This window comes from Sebastes fasciatus, chromosome 11 (genome assembly GCF_043250625.1).
Source record: "Sebastes fasciatus isolate fSebFas1 chromosome 11, fSebFas1.pri, whole genome shotgun sequence".
NCBI classification, from domain to species: Eukaryota; Metazoa; Chordata; class Actinopteri; order Perciformes; family Sebastidae; genus Sebastes; species Sebastes fasciatus.
This window is the reverse complement of record NC_133805.1, coordinates 24032399-24057862: the sequence shown is the minus strand read 5'-3', so window position 1 is coordinate 24057862 and position 25464 is coordinate 24032399. Positions and strand designations below refer to the sequence as shown.

Below are 25464 nucleotides of genomic sequence, written 5' to 3'. Positions count from 1 at the left end.
TGACCTTGGAGTTCACCTCTAATCTCTTTGGAAGTTGTTCTGGGCTCTTTGGTTACCATTCGTATTATCCGTCTCTTCAATATGTCATCAATTTTCCCCTTGCGGTCACGTCCAGGGAGGTAGGCTACAGTCCCATGGACCTTAAACTTCTGAATAATATGTGCAGCTGTAGTCACAGGAACATCAAGCTGCTTGGAGATGGTCTTATAGCCTTTACCTTTAACATGAAGGTCTATAATGTTCTTTCTGATCTCCTGAGACAACTCTCTCCTTAGCTTTCTGTGGTCCATGTTCAGTGTGGTACACACCATGATGCCAAACAGCACAGTGACTACTTTTCACCCTTTAAATAGGCAGACTGACTGATTACAAGTTTGAAGATACCTGTGATGCTAATTACAGGACACACCTTAGTTTAATATGTCCCTATGGTCACATTATTTTACATCTTTTCTAGGGGTACCATCATTTTTGTATAGGCCAGTTTCATTAGTTTGTTTTTTTAAATGATTCTGCTGAACCATAATTCAAAAACAATATCTGATTTTCATTAGTTAATTTTCAGTGAATTTTTATTTATTATTACTTTTGTCAGTTTCAAGTTATTTCAGTGACCATTGTGGGGTTTCTTTCTTTAACGGAACGTTACCAACAACTTTGCCTACGTCTGTAATTGTCCCAAAAAAATCATCAACCATCAACGTTTGAAAATTACCAGATATCCAGAACTCAAGACGATGTTTTGGTGTATAAATCAGGCGTGACCTCATGCTTCGTCATTGAGCTTCTGTCATAAATGGAGAGAAATAATTATGATATTGTACACGCTAGAGCCCAGGGCTTTTTTGGGTGGTCTTGGCTTATATTAACTCTCCCATCCAGAAAAGAAAGAGTGCATGCCAACGAATGACCTCACATGACTTCACAAGTCCCAACAAAAGCCAGTGAAGCTAGAAACCAGATCCTTTTACAGCCTACAGCCATTTCAACTCTCCCCTGTGATCACACTATCACTGACACACATTTGTGAGGGCAAAAAGCCCTTCGGTGTTAAGAGTCAGTGCTCTCTCCTCCTGAGCTTACTGATATACGAGACCCTGTATGTGTGAGTGTTTGCTGTACATCGAGGAGTAAATGACTTCACATAAACAGAAAAATAAGAAAAAATACTTCTCTTTAAATTGTAAAGATTAAGTTCATGACATTTATTGATTATGAGAAGGAGTAAGTTATTGGGATGTGCATAAGTTGACAGCATCATCTACAGAGCCTGCTCTCTTTATTCATGTTTCTGTCACCTTTGGCCTCTTTGTCAAGTGGTTCTGTGCAGGTGTGTGTGTGTCTTTCCAACAACACAATAAAACAAGCTGCCGTTGCATGACAGATGGGCACGCCAGTCCAAAACTGATCCACTGTCAATGACTCACATCCTGGCATTTGTAAAATAATACGACATAGTTTCAAATGCCCGTCAGTAACAGGTCACATAGCGGTATCTGTAACAGTAGCAAAGGTGTGTGCTGCTGTGTCATTCATGGATGGGAGGGCAACAAAGCCAAGACAGGAAACAAAAGGCAGGACAAGTAGAATACAGAGGAAAGCTTTGGCCCAGAGTGGCAATGCTTAAAAAGGCTTCAAACCATCTACTAATGCAGGTAAATGTGTAAAAAACTGTCCATATTTCTGTGAATTCTCAACACACGTGCATATTTTGATTGCGTATTGAGATTTTGTCATCTGGATTCTGTCTGAGAAGCTAACGTTAGCTCAAGCAGCTAATGTCAGGAACAAGTCAGATGGGACAGGTTAAATCCATAGACTTAATATAAGAAGTGGACGTCATCCTTGTGACGTCACCCATTGGTTTGTGGAATGCCGTTTTGAAGCCTCGAGTTCGGCATTTTGGCCGTCGCCATCTTGTTTTTTTTGCAACCAGAAGTGACACGAGAGGCTGGAGCTAAGTACGACCGAACGCTTTTAGGCAAGCAAAATGTTACAATTAACTTTCATGAACTGAAAACACACTGTGAAAGGGTTAAAGTTGTTGGCGTGGTAGCGACCTGTCAAAAGGCAGCCACGCCCTAAAGCATACAATGCTTTATAGTCTATTTGACTCTAAATGGGTCCATAATTTACTAAATGAACATCATGCTGGATTGAAGAAGACTTGAAACTAGCAATTAAGACCATAAACTCATGTTTACAATGTTTACTGAGGGTAATAAATCAAGTGAGAAGTAGGGTCATTGTCTTCTTTTAGCAACCAGAGGAGTCGCCCCCTGCTGGCTACTAGAAAGAATGACAGTTTAAGTCACTTCTGCATTAGCTTCACTTTTCAGACCCGGAGGTTGCCCACTGGTTTTTGAGAGCTTTTTTAGTGTACTTTATGCTCAATGCGGAGCTACTTTGTCATAACTCTCCAGAGTGTTTTTCTGCGATTTTGTCATCTGGACTCCGATTTGTTCCTGATATTAGTGGCTTGAGCTAATGTTAGCTTCTCAGACTGGCAAAAAAGGTGAGATGTGCGATACAGGCCACTCACTCCCTCTCTGAATAGTAAAGGTTGTATTGATTTGGCAGTTCTTTGTTCTATCAAACTGGAACTAAGACCAAATCCCCTGGTGAAGAAAACAATTCATTGAATCTCTACTGAGACCTTGGCTTGTAAAGGGCAGCGCTACAACTAAACCTAATGAGGGTCAACAATCAATGTATGGATATACTTATTTGAGATGGATGGTGTATTGACTTCCTCCCATGAACAAACGTTATTGATTGAAAGCCAATGCTGAGGCAGCGGAAATAGACAGCAGTATGAACGACTGGGTTGAGAAGGATGGATGGAGATGAATTATCATAAAAGAAACTGGCAAATTTAAAGAGCAGAACTCGAGCAAGACTGATATGCACAGAACAGTCATCGTTAAAAAAGCAAATGAACAATCGACTCAGTTCAATAGTTGACGTGTTTAGTCTTTGTGTAGTTGTTCACTAGTAGTATTTTTGTAATTAACTCTACAGACAGCAACATCTTTCATGTTAAGCTGAAACACTGTGTCTACATCTCCGATTCAAAATATAAAAAAAGTGGATGAAGATGAATTTATATTATTTCGAACAAATACAAGTACGATCAGTTATTCAGTCCAACTCATGTACATTGGCCAGCGAATTAGTTCACTTAGACAAATTATGGCCTTTTCAGAAACCAGACGCTTCACAGGATTGTTACCACAGACAGAATAACAGCTGGTGATGGCAGCATGTGAGCTGTGTGAGCATGGCAGCACTACTTGTCCTGGCAATTTGTTAAAAGTTGGTTAATATGCAATGGAGCTTCAAACATGTCTGCTCTTTTCAGCAGTCAAAGTGTTTTTCCGCCTTACAAAATTGCATTATAGTTGGTGCAAAATGACGACAATATAGTTCGAACTCAGTTGTCTGGCTTCTCTATTGTTTCACCGCCGAAATATGTGAGGTTTAGCTGAGATTTTGTAGGTGTTCATTCTTGTTTTAGTACAAGAAATTTATTTTTTTTAAAAGGCAAGAAAGCATGCCAGGAAAGAACCTGAATGGGAAGCAGACAACAGTGAAGACACTTTTTTTCTTCAATGACAAGGTAGTTTAACAACTTTTCTAAATTTTGGACAACAAAATGCACAATCTCAATACAATACTCTCTCAAGTAGAACTGTGAAGATAAGTCGACATCAATTAGTCGACTGCTAGAAAATCAATCAGCAGCAAATGCCAAACATTCCTTAGTTCAAGCTGCTCAGTTTTGGGGATTTGATGCTGTCCTATGTGATAATAAACTCAATATTTTGAAGGTTCTGATATGTAGAAAAATATGTCACTTACGGCTTAAGGAAATTGTAATGGGCCTTTTTCACTAGTATTGACATTACACATTAGAGCTGCAATGATTAATTGATTAGTTGTCAACTATTAAATTAATCACCAACTATTTTGATAATCACTTAATCGGTTTGAGTACTTTTTTAATACAAAAAAAGTCTAAATTCTCTGATTCCAGCTTCTTAAATGTGAATATTTTCTGTTTTTTTTTACTTTTCTATGACGGTAAACTGAATATCTTTGAGTTGTGGACAAAACAAGACGTTTGAGGACGTCGTCTTGGGTTTTGGGAAACACTGATCGACATTTTTCACCATTTTCTGACATTTTATAGACCAAACATCTGATCGATTAATCGACAAAAATAATCAACAATGAAAAAAATCATTAGTTGCAGCCTTATGACATTTTACAGACCCAACAATTAGTCGAGAAGATACTTGTCTGATAAATCGATAATGAAAATAATTGTTAGTTGCAGCCTAGGTCAAGTGCTTTGAACCTCCTGGTGCTAAAGGTATTGTGCAATATCTCTAAGTAGGCCAAACTAAACCAACGCCAGAGTAGAAGCCACTGACATCAGAGAGGAAGGCAACATAAACACGACCGCCACCTTTGACCTCATCCGGTCGCACATGTCAACCGCTACATGTTTCCAAATGTCCGAATCACTTTGTGCCTGACCCTGGAGTTAATGCTACAGCAAACGGATGTCTGATCTGAAAGAAAACAAGGTGTAAGAGTGTCAGTGTAGTTTAAAGAGGGTATCGATGCTTCAAATCCTCTGCTGTGTCCTGGGAACAAATACTCCAGGCCGGGGCTAATCCTGATGAAACCAGACTGCTGGGGATCGTGATGACGTTAAGTACACTGATTCTGTCTAGCAGCAGAGTGAGCGTCACGTTAATACTATCTGCTTTCAAAATGAAGCCAACTATCCGGATCAACAACTAGAATGATGAGGATCAAAGCACTTCCTGTGTGGATGAGCAGAAGCTTTTAAAACCTTTCATCAGCTATCAGTAGTTTCACTTTCTGTTTAGGGGACTATTTTGATTAATGTTCCCAAATGCTGTCATCTAATTATAGGCTGATAAATATATTAAAAACTCCCCTTTCCTAAATGATTGGCAACCTTTCCTATTTACAGCATTATGCACCCGGAGGACTCGCTCCTTAAAATGGCCATTAATAGATCGCAAGCCTGAGCGAGTCCACAGCGTTGGTGCATGATCTGGCTTGTCAAACTAGTTCAACGCCCATACTAAAGACATACCAGATATGGCCTACAGCGAAATCCAGAATTGATCTAGGGATATCATTTATGAGTCATTAAAAACTCAAAAAGGACGCCACTAATAGAAAGCAATGAGAAGATATTGTTTTTAATGATGAGTCACTTTTCTTGCTGCTACAAAGACTAAACAGCTCATTCTTTAAGGGCAACTAGGGAGCAAAATAAGGAATTTAATAATGACTAGCATTTTGATGCTGCCCCAATCCCAAAAAATGTGTCCATACCCGATTCCAAAATCATTAAATTAGCGAGGTCATCTTTTTAAAGGAACAGTGTGTCACATTTCGGGGGATCTGTTAGCAGAAATGGAAAATAATATTCAGAACTATGTTTTCCTTAGTGTATAATCAACTGAAATTAAGAATTGCTGTGTTTGTTTGAGTTGGTTGCAATCTGCAACCACACCACTAGACGCCACCAAATCCTACACACTGTACCTTTAAACTAAGTTCCTTCTAAAGTTTTTCCCCTGGGTTGACTGCTTTGACCTGGCAGAGGGGCAAGGGGTGTGCGCTAACTAGGGCTTTGATTTGTCTCTCTTCGTTGACTACCATACATATTCTTTCCGAAATAAGGTCCCGGAAGGGTACACCGGAAGGGGAGGGACTTTACCTCTCTTCAGGGGAAACACTGATAGTAGTCCTTGAAAAAAAACAACCACATAATATATAACAAATGCAGCCGACTACCCAGCCTTTGAACCACCCATGGAGAATGGCGCCCTGAGAAGAATAGAAAAGGCCACCTCTCCAGAGAAAGGCTTTCCATTTATTCTTTTGTCATCTCATCTACCTTTTGTTATGGGCAAAGAGAAAGTACCTTGTGGTGCTCCCCCCACGGAGCTCACCACACTCACAATCCCCTGAACTATACAATCCCATACACATGCTAACACTGAGCAGCACACATGCTAATCAGGGCACAGACACACCGTCCTTACTGCGGTGGAACCAAAAGGTCCAACAATCAATCAAAGGGCTTCAATTAAATATTCAAAACAACCAGAAGCCTCTACAGACAGGAACAGATGTAAAAACACAGCTCTTACGAATGGAGAATTGTATTGTTGGCGCAAATTTAATAAAATGTAACTTTATGCAAAACCACTTTACAGAACGTCCCCCAGTCCTGGTCTGTCCTTTATTGAGCATTTAATTCAGATTTAAATGTCCTCAAATTACATGTTTGACTCCTGGGAAAGAAAAAAAACGTCCATGAAAAAGTGAGAAATAAGAGTGAGAATATTTGCAGTGAAGAGAATGATCATTCTTGTGTGACAAATTTACCAAAACTAGTCGACCTCACAGCAAATCAAATTACAGGCAGATTATTGTATCCTCACTCAGATGGTTTTCCTGAATGAGTCTGTTTTACACACAGTGCAATTAGCTGGTAGATATGTGTCATTCTTTTGGTGGCTACAAGGGAAGAGTAGATACCGCCTCGAGCTCATACAGACAATTGTAAATTGCTTTTTAGGAAATAGTTTAAATTTGCATATTTACAGTTCGGATGCATTGGATGACTTCAAGTGCACATTTACTTTACCACATGAGACGCACTATATTCAGACATTTTAAACAGGCTGCATTGACGAGAAATGGAAGGAACTTCATGCACATACTCCCACATATTAGTGAATAACTTTACTTCCAGGCATACTGTACCAGAGCACACAAAAGACAGTGGTATGTGTTCAAACAAATGCTGGAGCCAGAACCCATCCAAGGACATTAGACATGTGAGGCTGTGTGCCAGACTGCCAGTGATGCCGTGTCAGATTAAGAAGACACAGGCTGATGCTTCCCACAGGGCCCAATACAACAATGGTGGAGACCTGCAGGGGGGGAAGCTGTAGCTGTAGCTGTAGCTGGCATGCAGGCCACATTCAGGGGGGAAAAATCCCAGCAATACACATAACCAGGGCCAAGTATACTCTGTCAGAACTGCTTGTTGGATGGTCCTGTATCTTCAGACACCCACATCTGAGTACGACCATTTCTGTAACTTTCCAAACCGACATTCACGTCCTCTTCACGCAGTAATTGGCGGAGAGGTGAGACAGGAGCCAGGGTTTGAACTTCCCTCTCAAGCACTCTTCTTATGTTTTACACAACTCATTGCTCAACAATAAAGATGTCTGCTTGCCAGGGGCAAATAAAATACCACATCGGGCTAGTAAATCTGGTAATACACTTGCCCGGTAAAAAATAATTAAGCACATAGTTTTTTCCAGAGCTGATGATGGAAGTAGCTAAGGAGTGAGCCATCTTGCTTCCTTCTCATGTCTGTTGAGAGTTGGACATTCACAGTAGTGATCTGGCACTCGTGAGAAAATGGCGGCGGGTAAAGACAAAGTTAATGAGCTGAAGCACAAGCAAGCATTTCAATTATCCTGGAAACAGGAGTTTAGTTGGGTGGCTAGTTAAGCTCCAGACACACCAACCCGGCGATGAAGGCCGCCTGTTGCGTCGCCTCATGTCGCCTTTGTTTTGGCCGACAAGTTGCACTCAAACACACCGCAAAGACTACAGCCGACGGCCAGTTACCACGTACGTTCTGCGCTGAACAGCCAATCAGAGTGACTTCTCTCACCGACGGGCACCATCGCTGATTCAACATGCTGAATCGGCCGAAAAACCTCCAACACGGGCAGACTAGAGCCGACGGTGCGGGACACATCAGAAAAGCTAGGTCGACGGACGCTCAGCGACGCCCCCAAACTGCCCGACGGACGACCGTCGCCTTGGAGTTTCAGGACCTTAAGGGCCAACTCACATGTGTACTTGAGTCAAGTTTATTTGTATAACCCAGTTGTCAGTTACATTCTCAAAGAGATTTACAGGCCTGCGTTGCACGAAGAAGTTACACACCTCTTAAAAGAAAAAATGCAGCAAATAATTGATTAAACCCTGGCGTTCCAAGAGGAACAATGGGTGCAAAACAGAAAAAGGTGACACAGTCAGTGAAAAGATTGGAAAATGTTTTAGAAAAGCGTGGTAGTGGCGTCAAATATGTGTAAATGAAAAGAATATCCCACATTATACACTGTATCCCACATTATACACTGTCTGGTGAGCCAATTTTTTACTCCATTAGAGTCCCTCTATATTGAGCTTTATTCCAGCGCATCTGCTCTGAAAAAACGCTTGAGTGTAGTTCTGGTAACAAGGTGTGTATTATGGGATATCTTTGACTACCATGTAGTTTGTGTGTAATGCATTCATGAAGCATATCGAGATTACTCAGCTCTCGGTAACCATTCGGACTAATCAGATAAGATGCAACTCTGGATTGTTCTGGGAGAGGCCTTACGACCTTTGAGCCACTGCCTTGTGTAACCTTTGCAGTCACTTGGGGAAAAAACTGACGCACTCGTAAAAGGTGTACATTCAGTAACTACAGTTCACGACTGAGGTTTTCTTTTATGTCCAGTTAGACTTTAGCACATAGGGATGGGTAAGGAAACTGAGCTGAACATGGAGGGAAGGTTTTCATTACTTAATCTCTGATCACACAGTTCTTGTTATAAATCTAAATGTTTCCAGTTTCTGTTTTTTATGTAAAGAAAGTTCTTCTATGGTTGCATAGCTGCACTGACCTCTTTGGGGTGAAAGGTTTTAACGTGAATTCAGACCGAAACCATTGGTGGGGACGTGTTGTTGAGGCATGAAATACGATCCAGAAAGTCCAGTTGGAATTATTAATGCGTTTAAAGGCTGGTCAGACTCCAAAACAATGTAGTTTGTAATACTCACAGGACTTTACGACTCTGGAAAGATGCCACAGTAGAAACTATTTTATATTACGTTGTGTTGCCAGGTTCAAATTTTCCTGATGACCCTGAAGAGAGGGAGTGCCAATGCAATGCCGTCCGGCTCTACCTCAGCTGAAGCGCAATGAGACGTCATCTAGCAAGGAGCTCGGCACCTGTTCACCTCACAATCTTTCTGATACAATAACTAACATCATGATATCTTTCCAGAATTGTAAATCTCACTGTGCCTTTGTTTTGAATGCAATCTGTTACTCCAACTGGACTACTTGCAATTGTATTCATCGTCTCAATGGTACCTGAAGCAAAACGCCGCTAACCTGACCCGCCAGATGGTTTGTTACACGGAACCATCTGTGAAGCCGTCGTCGGAAACTGTTTGGAAAGGGGCAGGCACTTTCAAAAAATACTTGGCAGGTGATTAGATGAACCATCTGTCAGTCAAACTCTAGCCAGTCGGCAGAAGAGCGAAAACATCTTTTCCATCGAGAAAAGCCTTCAGTGTCATTCTTTGCTCTTCTTTCAATGAAGAAACACTATTCAGTTCTGACATAACTGAAGCTATTGCAGCTACGCTAACCTCTTCATGAGAATAAACAGTCGCCTCTCCGTGTCACGTCACAGCTCCTCAAAGGACGCTGATTGGTCCATGCCCTGGCTTGGGGTTAGGACACAAATGCATTACTTGAAGCCTGACAAGATGGGTGTTCGCGTGATCTTGTGACATCGCGAGAATCCAGCTGTCGTGCAAGGTAAACACGCCCCCACTAAAGTTTTGCATTTTTTAAAAAGCAGGGCTATTTTCAGTCTCAACACCCGCCAAGGCTGTTGAACCTCTGACCACATTCAACATCACAGCTGGGGTTTGGTCAGGTGTGGTCTGTTGTACTGTAACCACACCCAGCTGTGATGTAGCGTGGTACTACTATAGTGCCACGCTACATCACAGCTGCACAGGGCAAAGAGAAGGCATGCTCTCCCGACTAGTTGGCAGGAAGGGACATATATATATATTATATCTCAGAGTAAGGTATTCAAGTACCATTTTGTTATCAGTATTGAAACTCTGTATCAGCAGTTGTATCAAAGCTTTTCAAATTATAGTATTTGACCCTATTGTTATTTTCATGCAAAGATTTTTACTGATTAATCCTTTAGGCTGTAAAATGTAAGACATTGGTGAAAAATGTATCATAATCTCCCAGTGCAATAGGTAACATCTTCAAAGGTTTTTGTTTTGTCCGACAAACAAAACCAAAAGTCTTCAAATTACAACAATATGAGCCGCAAGAAAAGCAGCAAATCCTCACATTCGAGAGGCTGAAACCAGTGAATGTCAGCATTATTTTGTTGTATTGTTTGTTTGTTGTAGTTGGGGAGTCTGGCGTGGAGGATTTATATCCTGTACCAGAACATTTTCAATAAAGTTTGGTTTGACAAATTACTTAAATGATTCATCCATCACTACAATGTTGTTTTCCATTGATCATGTCAGCTCTACAAAAAAAGGCCATCATTGTACAATTAAGCATAGAGTTGTTCCGATACCAGTATCGGAAATGTGTCCGATGCTGCCCAAAATTTGGGATTGAGTATCGGCGAGTATTCCAGTCTGTGCACCGATACCATACTTTATTAAACCCCCCAAAAAATCATCTTGTTTAACCGGATTATTTTAAATTTTACAATTTTTTATATTATTAATTTATGTTCTTTGTAACTGACGAACTGAAAAATAAACGAAAGTTATATTATATTCATTCTCTGTTTGTATTTGTTCATGTTTTACAAAGACTTTAGCCTGAGCCAGGCCATACGACATAGATAGTAATCACATCACATCCATACATGGTCAGTAGTAAACAGCTGTTAAATAATAACAAATATATATTTATTTTATTATGCTGGTATCGGATCATTACCCGATATCGTCCGATACCGCAAGTTCAGGTATTGGGAAGCAAAAAATAGTATCAGAACATCTCTAATTAAGCATCCATGTTAGTGTTTTTTTACATGCCTTTGGGCAAGCAGCAGCGTGTGAGGTCCACAAGCTAAACTCATGCTACGAAAGATAAATCCAGTGCACAAAGCCTGAAAGCTACATTGACAGACTTGCTCCGTAAACACTGGCCACAATCAGAGAGATGAGGAGGTACCAGGGGCAGCGAACCGCTACTGAAGCGTAACTCAGTAATTGCCCTGGCACACTCTCAGAGGCTCAGCTCGGTCTTATCTCCAGGGCAGCCTGCCATCTCTGCCAATCACAGTGAGTGGAGGGGGCCGGTGGGGGGCGGGGGGAAGGAGAGAGGAGAGAGGAACTTCCTTCCGAATCCATTCATGCCATTGAGGCCACCTGCTGTGCCTGTCAATGGCTAGAGTGACGGTGGGAGAGAGAGAAAGGGCCATCTTCAAGCTATAAAACAGAAGAGCTCTTCTTGTTCTCTGCTGGCCGCATCGGAAATCTGAGGATTCTCTCTTTTTGTCGTCACAAAAACAAACATTTGTTCAGTTTGCAGAACATCAGAGTGTGTGTGTGTGTGTGTGTGGCGTTTTGACCTTTGCGCTCTAGCACAAAAGATTGGAAGCTTTTTAATCGGCACACTGTATAATGATACTGTAGAGTCTCATTGGTGCCATGAGGACACTCCAGGAGTATGTGAGGATCCTTAATGTCTCCAGTTAAACTCAAGTCCCTGAAGCCCCGGCCAGCACCACCTGTTAGCGCTCCTCACTCCTCTGCCAACAGACCCTCTCCTTTTCCAGCTGTGAGTGTGTGTGTGTGTGTGTGTGTGTGTGTGTGTGTGTGTGAGAGAGAGAGGGAGACACGACTGTCCAGCCAACTGGGTCTGTACTAACAGAGGGATTACCATGGAGGAGGATTACTGTGGCACCGCAGTATATTAGCACCCACAACATGGACAGCACATGCACAATCAGGGTTAGTAACTATATGAACACACACACACATTGCAACAGCATTCCTGCACTTTATATCTGGTTAAACACATTTCTTTTTTTGGGTGGAGTGTGATAATCTGGGAAGTACAATTTAAGCACCCCACCACAATAAAAGCATGCAAGAACAAGACTTGGAAACTATACTGTGGCAATGTGTTGTTGGCCTGTAACAGCTGAGGAGGCCTGCAGCAGCAGCTGATTGTGTGGAGAGAGATAGAGATTGGGTGAGGCAGAAAGAAAGAAAGAAAGGAGCAACTTTATGTGAAAGAAACTCAATACACATATTTCAACTATACAAGTTACAGAAAGGTGATTTGTTTATTGTGTTTATTTATTGGCTAAAAAGGTGCAAATACAGCATTGTTCCAGGAGTCTTTTCCTCATTGTTTGCTTCTCTAGCAACTAATCCTGAAACTCCAAGGCCTGGTTCAGGTTTCACAATGAAACAGACTTTATAACAATGTAACACACTCGGAGAAACTCTTCTGATCTCTTTTTCCAAACTTTCTCCACAGTGTCACAGCTCCACCAGGCCTCTGCTCACTCACTTCCAACACCACAATGAGACTTTTTTTAACGAGCATTTCTTACCTTATAAAAAGCGACCTTAGCAGTGTTTTGCTTCGGCTACATGCGTCCCGTGAGTTTTTCTTTTTCCTCGTCGACAATCCCAAAGAAGTGGAAGCAGCCGACAGGAGCAGCGCGTCTAACGTGGACTCTCTCTTCAGTCTTCCGTCTGTCCCATACCGATTAACTACTAAGTCCTCCGTCGGGATCCTTTATATTCCTTTAAAACCATGAACCACCGCCGGCTGACAAAGCCTGCTTAATATGGCGGAGTGAGAGCCGAGCAAAACAGTTAAAACATCCACAAATCACCGCCTGCTGATGGGTCAGAGCTGCCCTGAAAGACGCACAACAATAGACCGACTAGAGCCGAGGAGCCGACGAGGCCAGAGGAGGAATAATGCTGCGTTCAGGGACTGAGATTAGACTCGGACATCCGGGGTTCACAGTTTCAATTGACCCTAAAACACTGATAATCATGCATATAGATACTTAACATACATCCTGTTTACAGTCAGTTTATCCATTTGAAATACTGCCATCCACACATTTATATTACTTATTTTATATTTATGTATGTAACTTGCACTATTTGCAATATATCCTTGATGCAATATACACCTCAAGTGTAACTACCTTTGTTTACATTTTATTTATTATATCTACCCTACCTATTTTACAAGTGCAATTACCTCTGTTTACATTACATCTATTTTTATATTTTATACTTCTAGTGTAACACTTCTGTTTATATTTATTTATTACATCTACTTTACCTGTTTTATTTGCTTGATAACTGTGTGTGTGTGTTTTACCGGTTATATGTTTTATCCGCCTCGTTTAGTCTTGTCAAGTATTTGTTTTAAAGCACTGACCAGAAGTGGCAACTGTGTATCTTGTTGTATTTAATACGATGACAATAAAGCTTTCTATTCTATTCTATTCTATTCTATTCTATTTTATATTAGGGTTATTTATTATGTTAAGGCAAATTCTTTTTTATAACGCCACTAATTTCTTTAATGCAATCGATCTTGTGGAGACTATATCGGACTCTGTTTTAAAGCTAGGGTGAAGATACTGGCATCATATGACACTAGAAAACCTACGGAATCATTGGTACCAACCATGTCATACTAGCTCGTACTCTTAATAGGTAGGCTAAATAACCCTCCAAAATTTTGACGAGGAAAAACTGTCATGGCCATTTTCAAAGGGGTCCCTTGACCTCTGACCTCAAGATATGTGAATGAAAAATAGGTTCTTTGGGTACCCACGAGTCCTACAGACCTTTACAGACATGCCCACTTTATGATAATCACATGCAGTTTGCGGTAAGTCATAGTCAAGTCAGCACACTGACACACTGACAGCTGTTGTTGCCTGTTGGGCTGCAGTTTGCCATGTTATGATTTGAGCATATTATTTTATGCTAAATGCAGTACCTGTGAGGGTTTCTGGACTATATTTGTCATTGTTTTGGGTTGTTAGTTGATTTCCAATAATACATATATACATACATTTGCATAAAGGAAGCACATTTGCCCACTCCCATGTTGATAAGACAGTATTAAATACTTGACAAATCTCCCTTTAAGGTACAATTTGAACAGATAAAAAATGTGATTAATTTGTGATTAATCGCAATGAAATATTTTAATCGATTGACAGCCCTTCGATTCTCATTTTACTTTTACTTATGTGATTTTCCTTTTTAATATATACATTTTTAATGAGCATTGTTGAACAGAGCCTGAGACCCAAGATTTTCATTCCCAATGATTGCGTGCTGTAGTTGTTGCGCATATGATGAATAAAGACACTTGAAACTTGAACGTGAAACTTGTCTACTTGTGAACCCATTTAGCAATAGACTTTTTGGACCCTTTTTTTGTTAGAATATTTTTTGAAATGTTCTTGAGATTCACAAAAAAAGCTAATATTACAATAAAGTCTGGGAAAAAAAAATATTTTTGTGTCCTGGGGTTTATCTTATCTTGTTAATAAACTACTAAATAACACACAGGCTTATCACCATAAATAATAACATGTCTTTTGGGGTTTGTGCTGTCCTGCATAAATTTGGGCTGCAGTTTATGTTTATTATCAGTTAATGTGCCAATCATTTTCTCGATTAATTGTGCCCACCTGAATTTTACACTTCACAAATAACTTTTTTTTTTGCCCGTGCTCTGTCATCTGGGTTCATGCCGGTATGTTCTATTATTTCCGATAACACGTGAACGTCTCATCATCTCCTATTGAATGGTTTTCCCTTGTGCCCAATATGGCCGACATCCCTGGCTCAGATTTAGGACTCAATCCACCATCTGGCTCAGTACCAAACAAATAAAACCATTCTCATTTTTGTCACTCAATCAAATCATGTAAAAATATTTTTTAAATTGTAGAATTTAGACATGAATAGTGACAGTGTTGTATTGTGCTCTTTAACCTTTGAACCTTATTTGCAATGTGCAGGCATCTGGCGCCCTCTAGGTTGTATGAACGGATGAATGGGTCTACATATTTATATTAAAATGAAATATAGCAGTCAACACATGACGTATGATTGCCTATTTAACTTCCTGTCTGACCTATAACATTTCCAAAGGTAAATAGAGTGGGCCTGGGTATATATTATTATATGAATAAAAATATAAAGCTAGGATAAAGCTGTTTTTGAGAGGGGAGGGCCATGTTGAGATTGCATGTTAAACATCTTGTATGAGCAAAAACAAGGACTTCAGTACTACAACACTACAGGTTCAATAAGTAGATGTTTTAGAGATTCAGTCTGAAGTGATTTGCTGACCCCTACTGACTCTGACTGCACTGTGCCAGGCGACTCGGCTAGTGTCCCCCGGGATTGACGTCTCCAAAGAGGCCCCCGTGGGAAACCAGATGTTGGCTACTAAACACACACATACTAAACACACAGACAACACAGGCCTACAACACAGTTCTGACTGTATTTCACGGTCTTCTTCGGTAAATGGAACTCGCTCACGTGTCATGTTATATTATTTTATCATATATAAATTTGTATCACAGATATGTATTTTCTATAAAAATGTATTTCTATAAAATCAACAATAAAGATTCATGCTCAAATATTATGTGTGTCCGAAGTTCACAGGCTAATAAAGCATCTATAACTGATCATTTTATTATTTGATATCCTTTGAGGGGTATAGTGGCAGGAAGTGTGAGCTAGTGGAGTCAGTGGTTCCCAATCTGAGGGTTGAGACCTCTCCAAGGTGCCACGAGATAAATCTGAGGGGTCACAAGATTATGGAAGATTTAAAATGCCACAATAAAAACAAATCAGACGGAACTACAATACGTGTTGTCATGTATATATTTTCTTGCTATAGGCCTATATGCATTTAGTCATTCATTCATACAGTCATATCACTGAATGAAAAAAAAACATGTATATAAGCATAGGGTATAGCTCAAATCATGCAATCTGATTGGTTCATAGCCGTGATACAATATCCACATACCACTGCTATGACGTCTGATTCCTTTGCACTTTCAGTATCACTCTGCGTCTGAGAAAAAAAAACATTAAACCAATGGGTTGTCATGGTTGCTTAGCAGCACGGCAACACGGTGCAGGTTCCAGATATAAATGCTGCCTTCAAATGAAACTCGGACGCACATGTGAAGTCATGTACACAATATGCTTGGCATTCAAGTGGTTATGTTGTAAAGAAAACTGCTGCTAAGCAACGGCAATATTAACATTTCTGTCAGCGTCTAGAAGCCACAGAGGCTAACAATTTAGCAAGCTAGCAAGTGGGAAACACAATGCAGGAAATGCAAAGGCATAATGAAATATTATATGACTAAAATTACAATATATTCACTTATCATGCACCGAGAAATGCACTTCCAAGGCCTCCGCCATTTCTGCAAACGTCAACATAAACGTCACAACTTGAGAACTCTGAGCTTTCAGAAACTTTCTACTTACAAGGTCGTTAATACCACAAGAGGGGGGGGGGGGGCGTTCATGTGGACTCTTTTCGAGAGGGTAAACACAACCCATTTGAAGGCACCAATCGTAACAAGGTTAGCTGTTAAAACCCGCTACACAGTGGACACATTTAAGGATAACTTCTATGGAGGAGTGGATTTCCCCCCCAAAAAATCCACTTGTTAACGGCATGCAGCGCTACGTAAAGACGAGGTTCCACAATGTTGCCCAGAATATGCAAGCAAGCAGGAACGCAGTAGAAATACAATAACCACCTTATCAAGCACCACGACTCAGAAACTTAACTTTCATAAACTTGATAACTGTTTTATGAAAGCAATAGCTGTTTAAACATATTACTGTATTTCACTTTGTTTCTTTGGTTGATTTGCTTTCATTTGGGCATTTTGAATCTTCAATACAAGATGATAAATGACACAGGAAAGAAAAAAGTGGCTGGTCCTAGTACACAATTTTATAGCCTATTCATTTTTTCTGACTTTTCTCCAATAATTGCTTTTTTCTTGTGAAATACTGATAGCGTCACCTCTTCAGGTCTCTTTAATGAAACATAACTGAGATGTATAGAAGGGGAAAATGTCTCTGGGGGAGTTGCTCACAACTCAGACAGCCAACCTGCAACAAGGGGTCGCAGCACTGCTTCATTTTAATGGTCAACAACCAAAAAGGGTGGGAACCACCGTCCTTTATGAACCCATAATAAATCGTCATTATGCAATAAAAATAAACAGGACTGTCTTTCACCAAAGAAATTCTAAATCGACTAACACTTGATGTTGTCAATTTAAGCGACAGATCTGTGAAAGTGAGTTTCTCCACAAAGAATCACACAAAAGCACCACTTTAAATCTTGTGTTTACCAGAAATGTGCTCATAAGTTTCTTGGAAATAAGTCATTCAGCATGAAAAAAAAGTGTAAAAGAGGGGTGGCAGTAGCTCAGTCAATGTGTGACAATAAAAAAGTTGATTTACGTTGACTTACATAATGGATGGATGGACATAGATAGATGGATGGATGATGGATAGATAGACAGATGGATAGATAGATAGATAGACAGACAGACAGACAGACAGACAGACAGACAGACAGACAGACAGACAGACAGACAGACAGACAGACAGATAGACAGATAGATAGATAGATAGACAGATAGATAGATAGATAGATAGACAGATAGACAGATAGACAGATAGATCTACTTTATTGATCCCAATTTGGGAAATTATTGCAATTTGTATGGATGGACATAGATAGATGGATAGATGATGGATAGATGATGAGAGAGAGAGATATATAGATAGATATATAGATATATAGATAGATAGATAGATAGATCGATCAATACAGTAGATAGATAGATAGATAGATAGATGTACTTTATTGATCCCAATTTGTGAAATTATTGAAATTTGTATTTGTTTTTATTTATTTAATAAACAATTCATCATTTAATTAATTTAATTATTTTTTTGTTTCAATTCAATTAATTTAATCAATTAATCTATATTTGTAAATAAATTCCAATGAAAACATCTTGTTGGGTGAGTGAGGATGAGGAGAAAGCATCAAGTAGTTCTGCTGCAACAGTTTCTGGTTGTGGTTGTTGAATGTGAGAGTATACTGACTGACTGACTCATCTTCTTCTTCCTCTGTGATGATGATGATGATTGAACCTCGTGTGTTTCTCTTCTCGTCCTCATGATGGCGCCGTTTGCTCAGCCTACTCGATCTGCATCTCCACCTGCTGCTATAACAGGCCTAATGTTGGGAGTCTGCTCCATTTCCAACATATGGGCTTTAAGTTGGAAGAAGAAGAGTTGTGGAGAGAGAGGCCCCCTCCGGCAGACACCGGCTCTCTGTTCGTCATATTGCGTCAGAGTAAACAAAACGCTGACGTGAATCTCTCTCTCTCTCTCGCTCCTCTTCTCTTTGGCAAACTCTTCAACTGGTTGGTGGGCTATATAGGTGTGATTCAGTGTTGTGCAGAGAGATAAATGAAAAGGTGCAGTGACCTCGAGTCGGTGATTAAAACAAGGACTACCAGATTAGACTCTTCCACCCTCCAAATTAAAAGTCTCATAACTTCTTGCATCCTACACACTCTGCTGCAAGCCATCAATTAATATATATATATATGCCATGTAATATTAATGTCACAGTTATTTTATTTGACTGTGTAATTAGCAAATAATAAGTTAAAGAGCATAAAGAGCTTATTGCCAAAAATGTGCCAAATGAGGCTTTTATCATGACGGAGAGAATTAGGCCCTATTGCTTGCTGTTTAATGCCACATTCATATAGCTATACAAGCTTTTGATCCACTTTTTTTCGTTTTAACGTATCATTATGACGATGCAGACAATTTGAGAACAATGTTGGGTGAAATGAGTGGCTCGTTTTCTTAAAGCCACGTAGGCTGATAGCTCTCTGAACCGGCATCCTGCGTCACCGGCTTCAAATCAGATTACTGTGCGTCGTTTATTCTAACAATCTAACAGATATACCGAGGCCTCAGCCTCACTGTCACTGCGACGCCATTAGAGCCTCCTTCTTCCGCCATATCCACAGGACAATTATTGGAAAGGATTAGAAAGAAAGACTGTAAATACAGAAAGCTGCAATTTGAGAGGATTGGTTTCAGCACTGGACAGCTCCGGACTCCCCAGAGGCCTTGAACTTGATCCTCCTCATCCATCCATCTATCCATCCATCCCAGGTTCAGTCATCATCACAGAGGAAGAAGAAGATGAGTCAGACAGTATACTCTCACATTCAACAACCACAACCAGAAACTGTTGCAGCAGAACTATAATTAATGCTTTCTCCTCATCCTCACTCACCCAATAAGATATATTTTTTTTATTTACAAATATATATTAATTGATGAAATTAATTACATTAAAACAAAAAAAGAATGAAATTAATTCAATGATTAATTGTTTATTAAATAAATAAAAACAAATACAAATTTAAATAATTTCCCAAATAGGGATCAATCTATCTATCTATCTATCTATCTATCTATCTATCCATCCATCCATCTATCCATCCATCCGTCTGTCTATCTATCCATCCATCATCTATCCATCTATCTGTCCATCCATACAAATTTCAATAATTTCCCAAATTGGGATCAATAAAGTACATCTATCTATCTATCTATCTATCCATCCATCCACACCCCATCCATCTAGTCACATGAAACCACCACCAGCATCAGCAGCAGCATCGATGATCATTTCCCAGCTCTGTCATAATCATAAAAGCCTAATTGGACTTATTGATGACGCTGGGAAATAACCCTCTTCGCGGTCTCTTGGTGTGGGACAAATTGATTCATGCGTAAAAGTTCATGTGTGCACTCATTCATGCGCATTTCTGTTTTTTCTGTTTTTGTTTTAAAAGGAAAAGAAAAGTTTGGAAGTAAACTTCCATCTTAGGAGGAGGGAGGTGGTGGTGGAGGGTGACGGATGCATCGATGAGGAAGGAACTGTACTTTTTTATTCCGGGAGGCAAACTTGATGACGTCTATAGCATCCTTAATGTGACATATCGGAGGGAGGAGGGGAGGAGGGGAGGATGGGAGGGTTGAGATACAAATGGATAAAAATCCAAGGCAATCACAGCACAGGACTAAAGTTTAGAGCAGCGATATGCAGACAGGGACAGAACACACAGCGCACTTTCCCTAAGACTTTTCATCCGCTGCTCTGCCTGTGCGACTGGTCCAGAAGTGTGTCTGAAAGTGAGATAGAGGCTGCACGGAGGGGAACATAAAGGAGGCGACGGACGGAGGCGCTTCAGCCAGGAAAAAAGAAGTGCTGTGAGAAAGAAAACCGTCTCTCTCTCTTTCCTTCTCTCTCTCTCTTTCTCACACACACACACACACACACACTCAGCCGCGCCCGGATCACATCCTACATCCTCCCTGCTGCTCCTCTGCTATAGGTATGTGCTTTATCTGTGCGGATTGTCTTTAAAACTGGAGAAAAAAAATTCATTCATGGAGATAAAGTAATGGAATTCTTTTTTTTTTCCTGCACTGCATGGATCTGCTGTTTTTTGTTTTTTTTAATTACTTTGGCTGCATGCAAAAGGATTCAGTATCAGTTAAACTTTTAAACCAAAATGGGATGATATAAAACAGACTTTTTCTTTCTGGTTTGGATACTGTGTTTGTATATTATATATATATATTCGATCCAGCTGTGTAGTTTGTGATGAAGTGAGAAGTATAGCGCAGCATGTGACAGAACAAAGAGCGAGCATGTTTGTTTCTATATAGGAGTGACTAACCTGTTTGTTTTTTTTTCTTTCATTTTCTATTTCTAACAGCATGGCCAGTTCGAGTAAAGCGACTTTAATCTTGCTCGTCTACGGAATCCTAATGCACTACAGCGTCTTCTGCACGCCTATCGGACTAAGTTACCCTAAGATTAGGTAGGTGTATACGAGCTTTATATGAGTCTTTATAACATTGTTTTATCTGTGTTGATGCTAAACACCTTTTATTGTTTGTTTAATTATGATATTGCATTGTGATTCATGATAAGTCTTATTTGTTTTTGATTTGGGCACTTTTTATTTCGAATAAGTGTGCGTAATTACGCACAAAACTATATGCGCGCAATTTTAAAATCAAGAGAGGAAATTTCAACGTACGCAAATGTAAAGTCCTGTGTGGGAAAACGACAATGGAAAATTGCGTCGAGGTATCTGTCCGCTGGGACGGTTCACAGAAGTCCTCTTATTAAAAATGAGAGTGCAGTCAATGCATTGATAGCCCTTGGGATGACGGTGGACTGGCGTCACCAAGGAGAGGCGAGGCAACACGAATAGCAGAGCTCCATCACTTTAACATTTATTCTTTTCTTTTTTCCCCCCTCTCTGTGAAAAGCATATCCATAACTTGGGCGTGGTTCTCATTCATTCTAATATTTTTCTGCTAATTGCGACATTCTTTTATTTTAATAATAATAATAAAAAAAAAAAAATTGGCTCCACGCCTCCACTATAATGTGATCATCTTCACACCCCATTGTTTCGATTCTTAAATAATTTATGAGGCTGGCTTTGAGAGCACCAAGAATTAAAAACAGATTGAAAAAATAATCTATTTAAAGAAAGAAAAAAAAAACATTGAATTTTTTTTTTTTTGGTGGGTGAAATTTAAATAATTCGTTTTCTGGTTTTATTTCAAAAAACACCTTCAGATATATGTTTTCCTCCCTCGTCTTGTGATGCATTTAACCTCCCAGTGAGTGCATGCTTTTTTAGAAACGGATGCAGACATTTTGGCATTCTTTCACTGCTGCATCCCACTTGTGCACACAGATCCCATTTGGTGATGAATACTCTCCCTTTTTTTTCTTTTTTTTGCAGACTTGAAAACGACGCCTTCGATGAGGATGGGAATTCATTATCCGACCTGGGTTTCGATAGCGATCAGATTGCTATACGAAGCCCTCCATCCCTAAACGACGACGCGTACACTCTCTACTACCCGCCAGAGATAAAGAGGTAAACGTCTCAACAGCTCCATCACAGCTCCATCTTTAATGACTTCTTCTTCTTCTTTGCGATAATGTTTGCTTGCTTTGTTTTTTTCCCAGAGTTTCTCATGTTATTTGTTCAATGTTATTTTCATACCGAGTAGCCTAAAATGTTGGTTCCAAAATACTGTTAATAATAATAATAATCCAGATAAGGCGGAAGGATATAGCCTCCTATTTGCCAGCACCTGATGTGATATTGGACCTTTGGGTGTGGGTGGGTTGGGGACATTTTAGGCTACTTCTGATCATTTTGTCTGCGCTTTTTTTTTAGTCACTGACGATCTATGTGTTTTGGCGTTTTTATCTATCATCTCAGACCAGAAAGGCATGCTGAGGAAGAATTAGATAGAGCCTTGAGGGAGATCCTGGGTCAGTTAACTGCGAGACATTATCTGCATTCTCTGATGACAATTCGTGCAGGGTAAGGGCATTTCTTATAAGCGTTATGACCTGCAGTCATCATCATTTTATCATTTTTTGTAATGTAAGTCTGTAATCTAAGTCCAGGCTGCTGCATCACTTGTCTCTCATTTTATTTTATGTTTTCATTCCTTTTTAAATATTTCTTTATAAAACACATTTTGTGTTTTTGTTGTTATGCGTTCATTTAAGAATGAGGGTCAGTCGATTTATATATGTGATTAATCCATAAATTGATTTCATGAAAAAAAAAAAAAAAAAATGCGTCAGAATATGCAATGAGCTGCAAATTAATAATTTATAACTCTTACAAAACGCTTAAAATCAATGTTTTTTTACACTGCCTTGCTTTTTTTTTTTTTAAAAAGAAGAAAGAAATAGGATAAAAGGCCCAAAATGAATTATTAATGATTATAGGCAACAAGATTATGAATTAAAAAAAAAAAAAGAGTAGAAATGTGTTGAAAGACTTTAACTAACGTTATTTTTTGTTTTTTTGTTTTTTTTTCAGTGAAGACAACAGCATGGAGGAAGAGTCAGAGCCCCTATCCAAAAGACACTCAGATGGGATCTTCACCGACAGCTACAGCCGCTATAGAAAGCAGATGGCCGTGCAGAAATACCTGGCAGCGGTGCTGGGGAGAAGGTACAGACAGAGAGTTAGGAACAAAGGACGCCGGCTTGCCTATTTGTAGCGTCTTTAACGCGCCCAAACTGCCCTCCCTCCTGTGTATATACATCCAGTCGTTAAATCAAAGTCATTCAGATATATCTGACCAACCAGTGGATTGCGCCTGTGTTCTTTCAACATGTATTTATGTATGAAGTAAAGCCATTAAAATGAATATTTTAATAATAATATCGTTTTTTTTTCTTTTTGTACAAAAGCACTTGATACCCGCACAGTTGTGGACCAATATTTTATTTTCATGTTTAAGATGTTGAAAAAAAACAAAACAAAAAAATGACAAAAAAAAAGAAGAAGAAATTAGAAAAAAAATAAAAAATAATAATTGTGCACCTTCAAACATTATGCGCTTGAAATCTTTAAAGGTCATCTACATATGCAGAAAAATAAAATAGATTTTAAAAAGACAATCAAAGTATTGAATGTTATACTTATTTTTGTAACTATTTTTTTAGTGGTGTTTTGTTTTCCGAAACAGGCCCAAAGAAGCAGTGAGCATGCTATGTGAGAGGCATAACTATGGCTAAAATGATAGATGTTGCCCTTGTCCTTTACCCTCCTCCTCCTCCTCCTCCTCCTCCTCCTCCTCCTCCTCCTCTTCCTCCTCCTCCTCCTCCTCCTCCTCCTCCTTAATGGGAGCTGTGTATACAGCTTGCTGCCCCTCCAGGGGAATCCACATGGCTTTTGTTGAACAGCCTCTCATTTGATGGAAAAACTGATTGACTTACACGGCCATTCATGTAACTGGTGGTAAAATATGACCCTCTTTTTAACCAGAAATTTAATTGCAGGCTTTTGCAAAGGGCGTTATTGCCTTTACTAGAGATAAAGGAGGCACTCAAGTTAACAGTATGCGGCAAACACTGCCTGCTCACTCGCCTCAAAGTCATTCACTGTAGGGAGATCAAACCGTGCTCGATAGGACTGTGTTTAAAGAATGTTCCATATGTGTGTGTATTATGTACAGTATAGGAATTAACACAGTGCACATATTCATCTCAATGTTGTCAGTCAACAGATTATATTTGGAAGAATGTGCTTCAACTGTTGATTGTATATTTGGGCAGCAAAACTACAAAATATCCAGAATTGGACCCAGAACATGTAAAAGATGCAAGGAAATGACGCATTTGTTTTGTGAGCAGAGGAAAGGTAGCATCTGAGTTAGGAATATTTAACTCTTGTTTCTTATTTATTGGTGCATGTGGAAACTGATACCTTGCTGATTTTGCTTAGAAACTGCATGCCATCGTGTGCTTTTTGTTGGATTGTGCTATTTGGGAGGTGGGCAGCACCCCTCAGATGTGTTGGAAATGTGAACAAGGAGGGCTAGAGGTGGTGGAAACTGGTACTGCACTGACTTGTTGAATCTTTACCTCCCCTGCTGCTGTCATTGTGGATATCATAAGTCAAGAAGACACTGGACCCCCCCCCAATCCCCTCTATTTGCTGATTGTCCTGGTAGCGTTTTTTAGAAAAAAAAAGATTATTTTGCTTCTAGCTCGCCGTGCTAAATAGTTGATTTGACAGTGCTGTGATTCATTGTTGAGACGAAGCTGATCCGTGTTAGATGTCTGCCGAGGTTTGTGCAGTGAGGATGTGATAAAGAGATGGTGAGAGAGAGAGAGAGAGAGAGGTGTGCATGGAGAGGAAGACAAAGAGACAATGTGTGTGAGAAGTTACATAAGAAGCCTGAGAGAGGTTGTCACACCTGGATACAGGAAGAGGCGAAGGCGCCGCCACCGCCTCTTCTTCACCTGCCAAAGTGACATCAGGGTCAATGAGTCTGATGGAAAAACATCAGATGTTGAATTCCCTTCACTTTGGCATCAGCAGTGAGTGAAGCTGGAGGCCACTCTTGAATGGAGGTGAATGAAATCCAGCCCTCCAAGCAGAGGGATCTTCTTCCCACTGACTTTTTATTAGGGAGACATCTTATGTATTTATTCAAGATTATGCAAAATGCAGCTTTATGCACCTCTGCATCCCAATCAGTTAGCCTGTGTTCCCCCCATGGAAACTATCAATACACTTCAATTCGGCTTATACAGGCTTTGTGTGAATGTGTGCGGATGTGTAGATGTTTGCATTATTGGTTGTGTTTGAGTGCATTTAATATGTGTGAATGAGCGACTGAACGTGAAGGTGGAAACAGCTTTTGGCTTTGGTGCCTTGCTTCGACGTGAGACTATATAAAAAAAAAAAAAAAAAGTACTACAAAAAAAAAGAAATTCGCCACAAGTGAGAGATGGCAAATTTTAGTGGCCCTACAATGCTGCAGTCCATTAGCTTACATTGAAACTTCCTTTGACTCTGTTTAATCGCTGAGCTTAGT

The 25464-nt window shown here is 39.8% G+C and overlaps 2 protein-coding genes across 3 annotated transcripts in view; one reads left to right on the top strand and one right to left on the bottom strand.

The window, feature by feature from the left end:
* The window catches only part of yes1 (YES proto-oncogene 1, Src family tyrosine kinase), a 36826-nt gene extending 23981 nt beyond the window's left edge, over window positions 1–12845 (bottom strand). The window contains exon 1 of the mRNA XM_074651686.1: window positions 12483–12845. The gene's annotated coding sequence lies outside the window, so the exon portion shown is untranslated. The remainder of the gene's footprint in view (window positions 1–12482) is intronic.
* A 7224-nt stretch (window positions 12846–20069) lies between these two features.
* Window positions 20070–23300, top strand: adcyap1b (adenylate cyclase activating polypeptide 1b). Of its 2 annotated transcripts, XM_074651673.1 has the most exons (5): window positions 20070–20414; window positions 20802–20906; window positions 21849–21986; window positions 22338–22442; window positions 22953–23300. In XM_074651673.1, the coding sequence occupies exons 2-5, from the start codon at window positions 20803–20805 to the stop codon at window positions 23134–23136; spliced, it is 531 nt and encodes a 176-aa protein (XP_074507774.1). In that variant the 5' UTR covers window positions 20070–20414; window position 20802; the 3' UTR covers window positions 23137–23300. The 2 variants fall into 2 exon arrangements, with proteins under 2 accessions (XP_074507774.1, XP_074507775.1); XM_074651674.1 differs by lacking the exon at window positions 22338–22442 and having other exon boundaries at window positions 20072–20414.
* Window positions 23301–25464: the final 2164 nt, after the last annotated feature.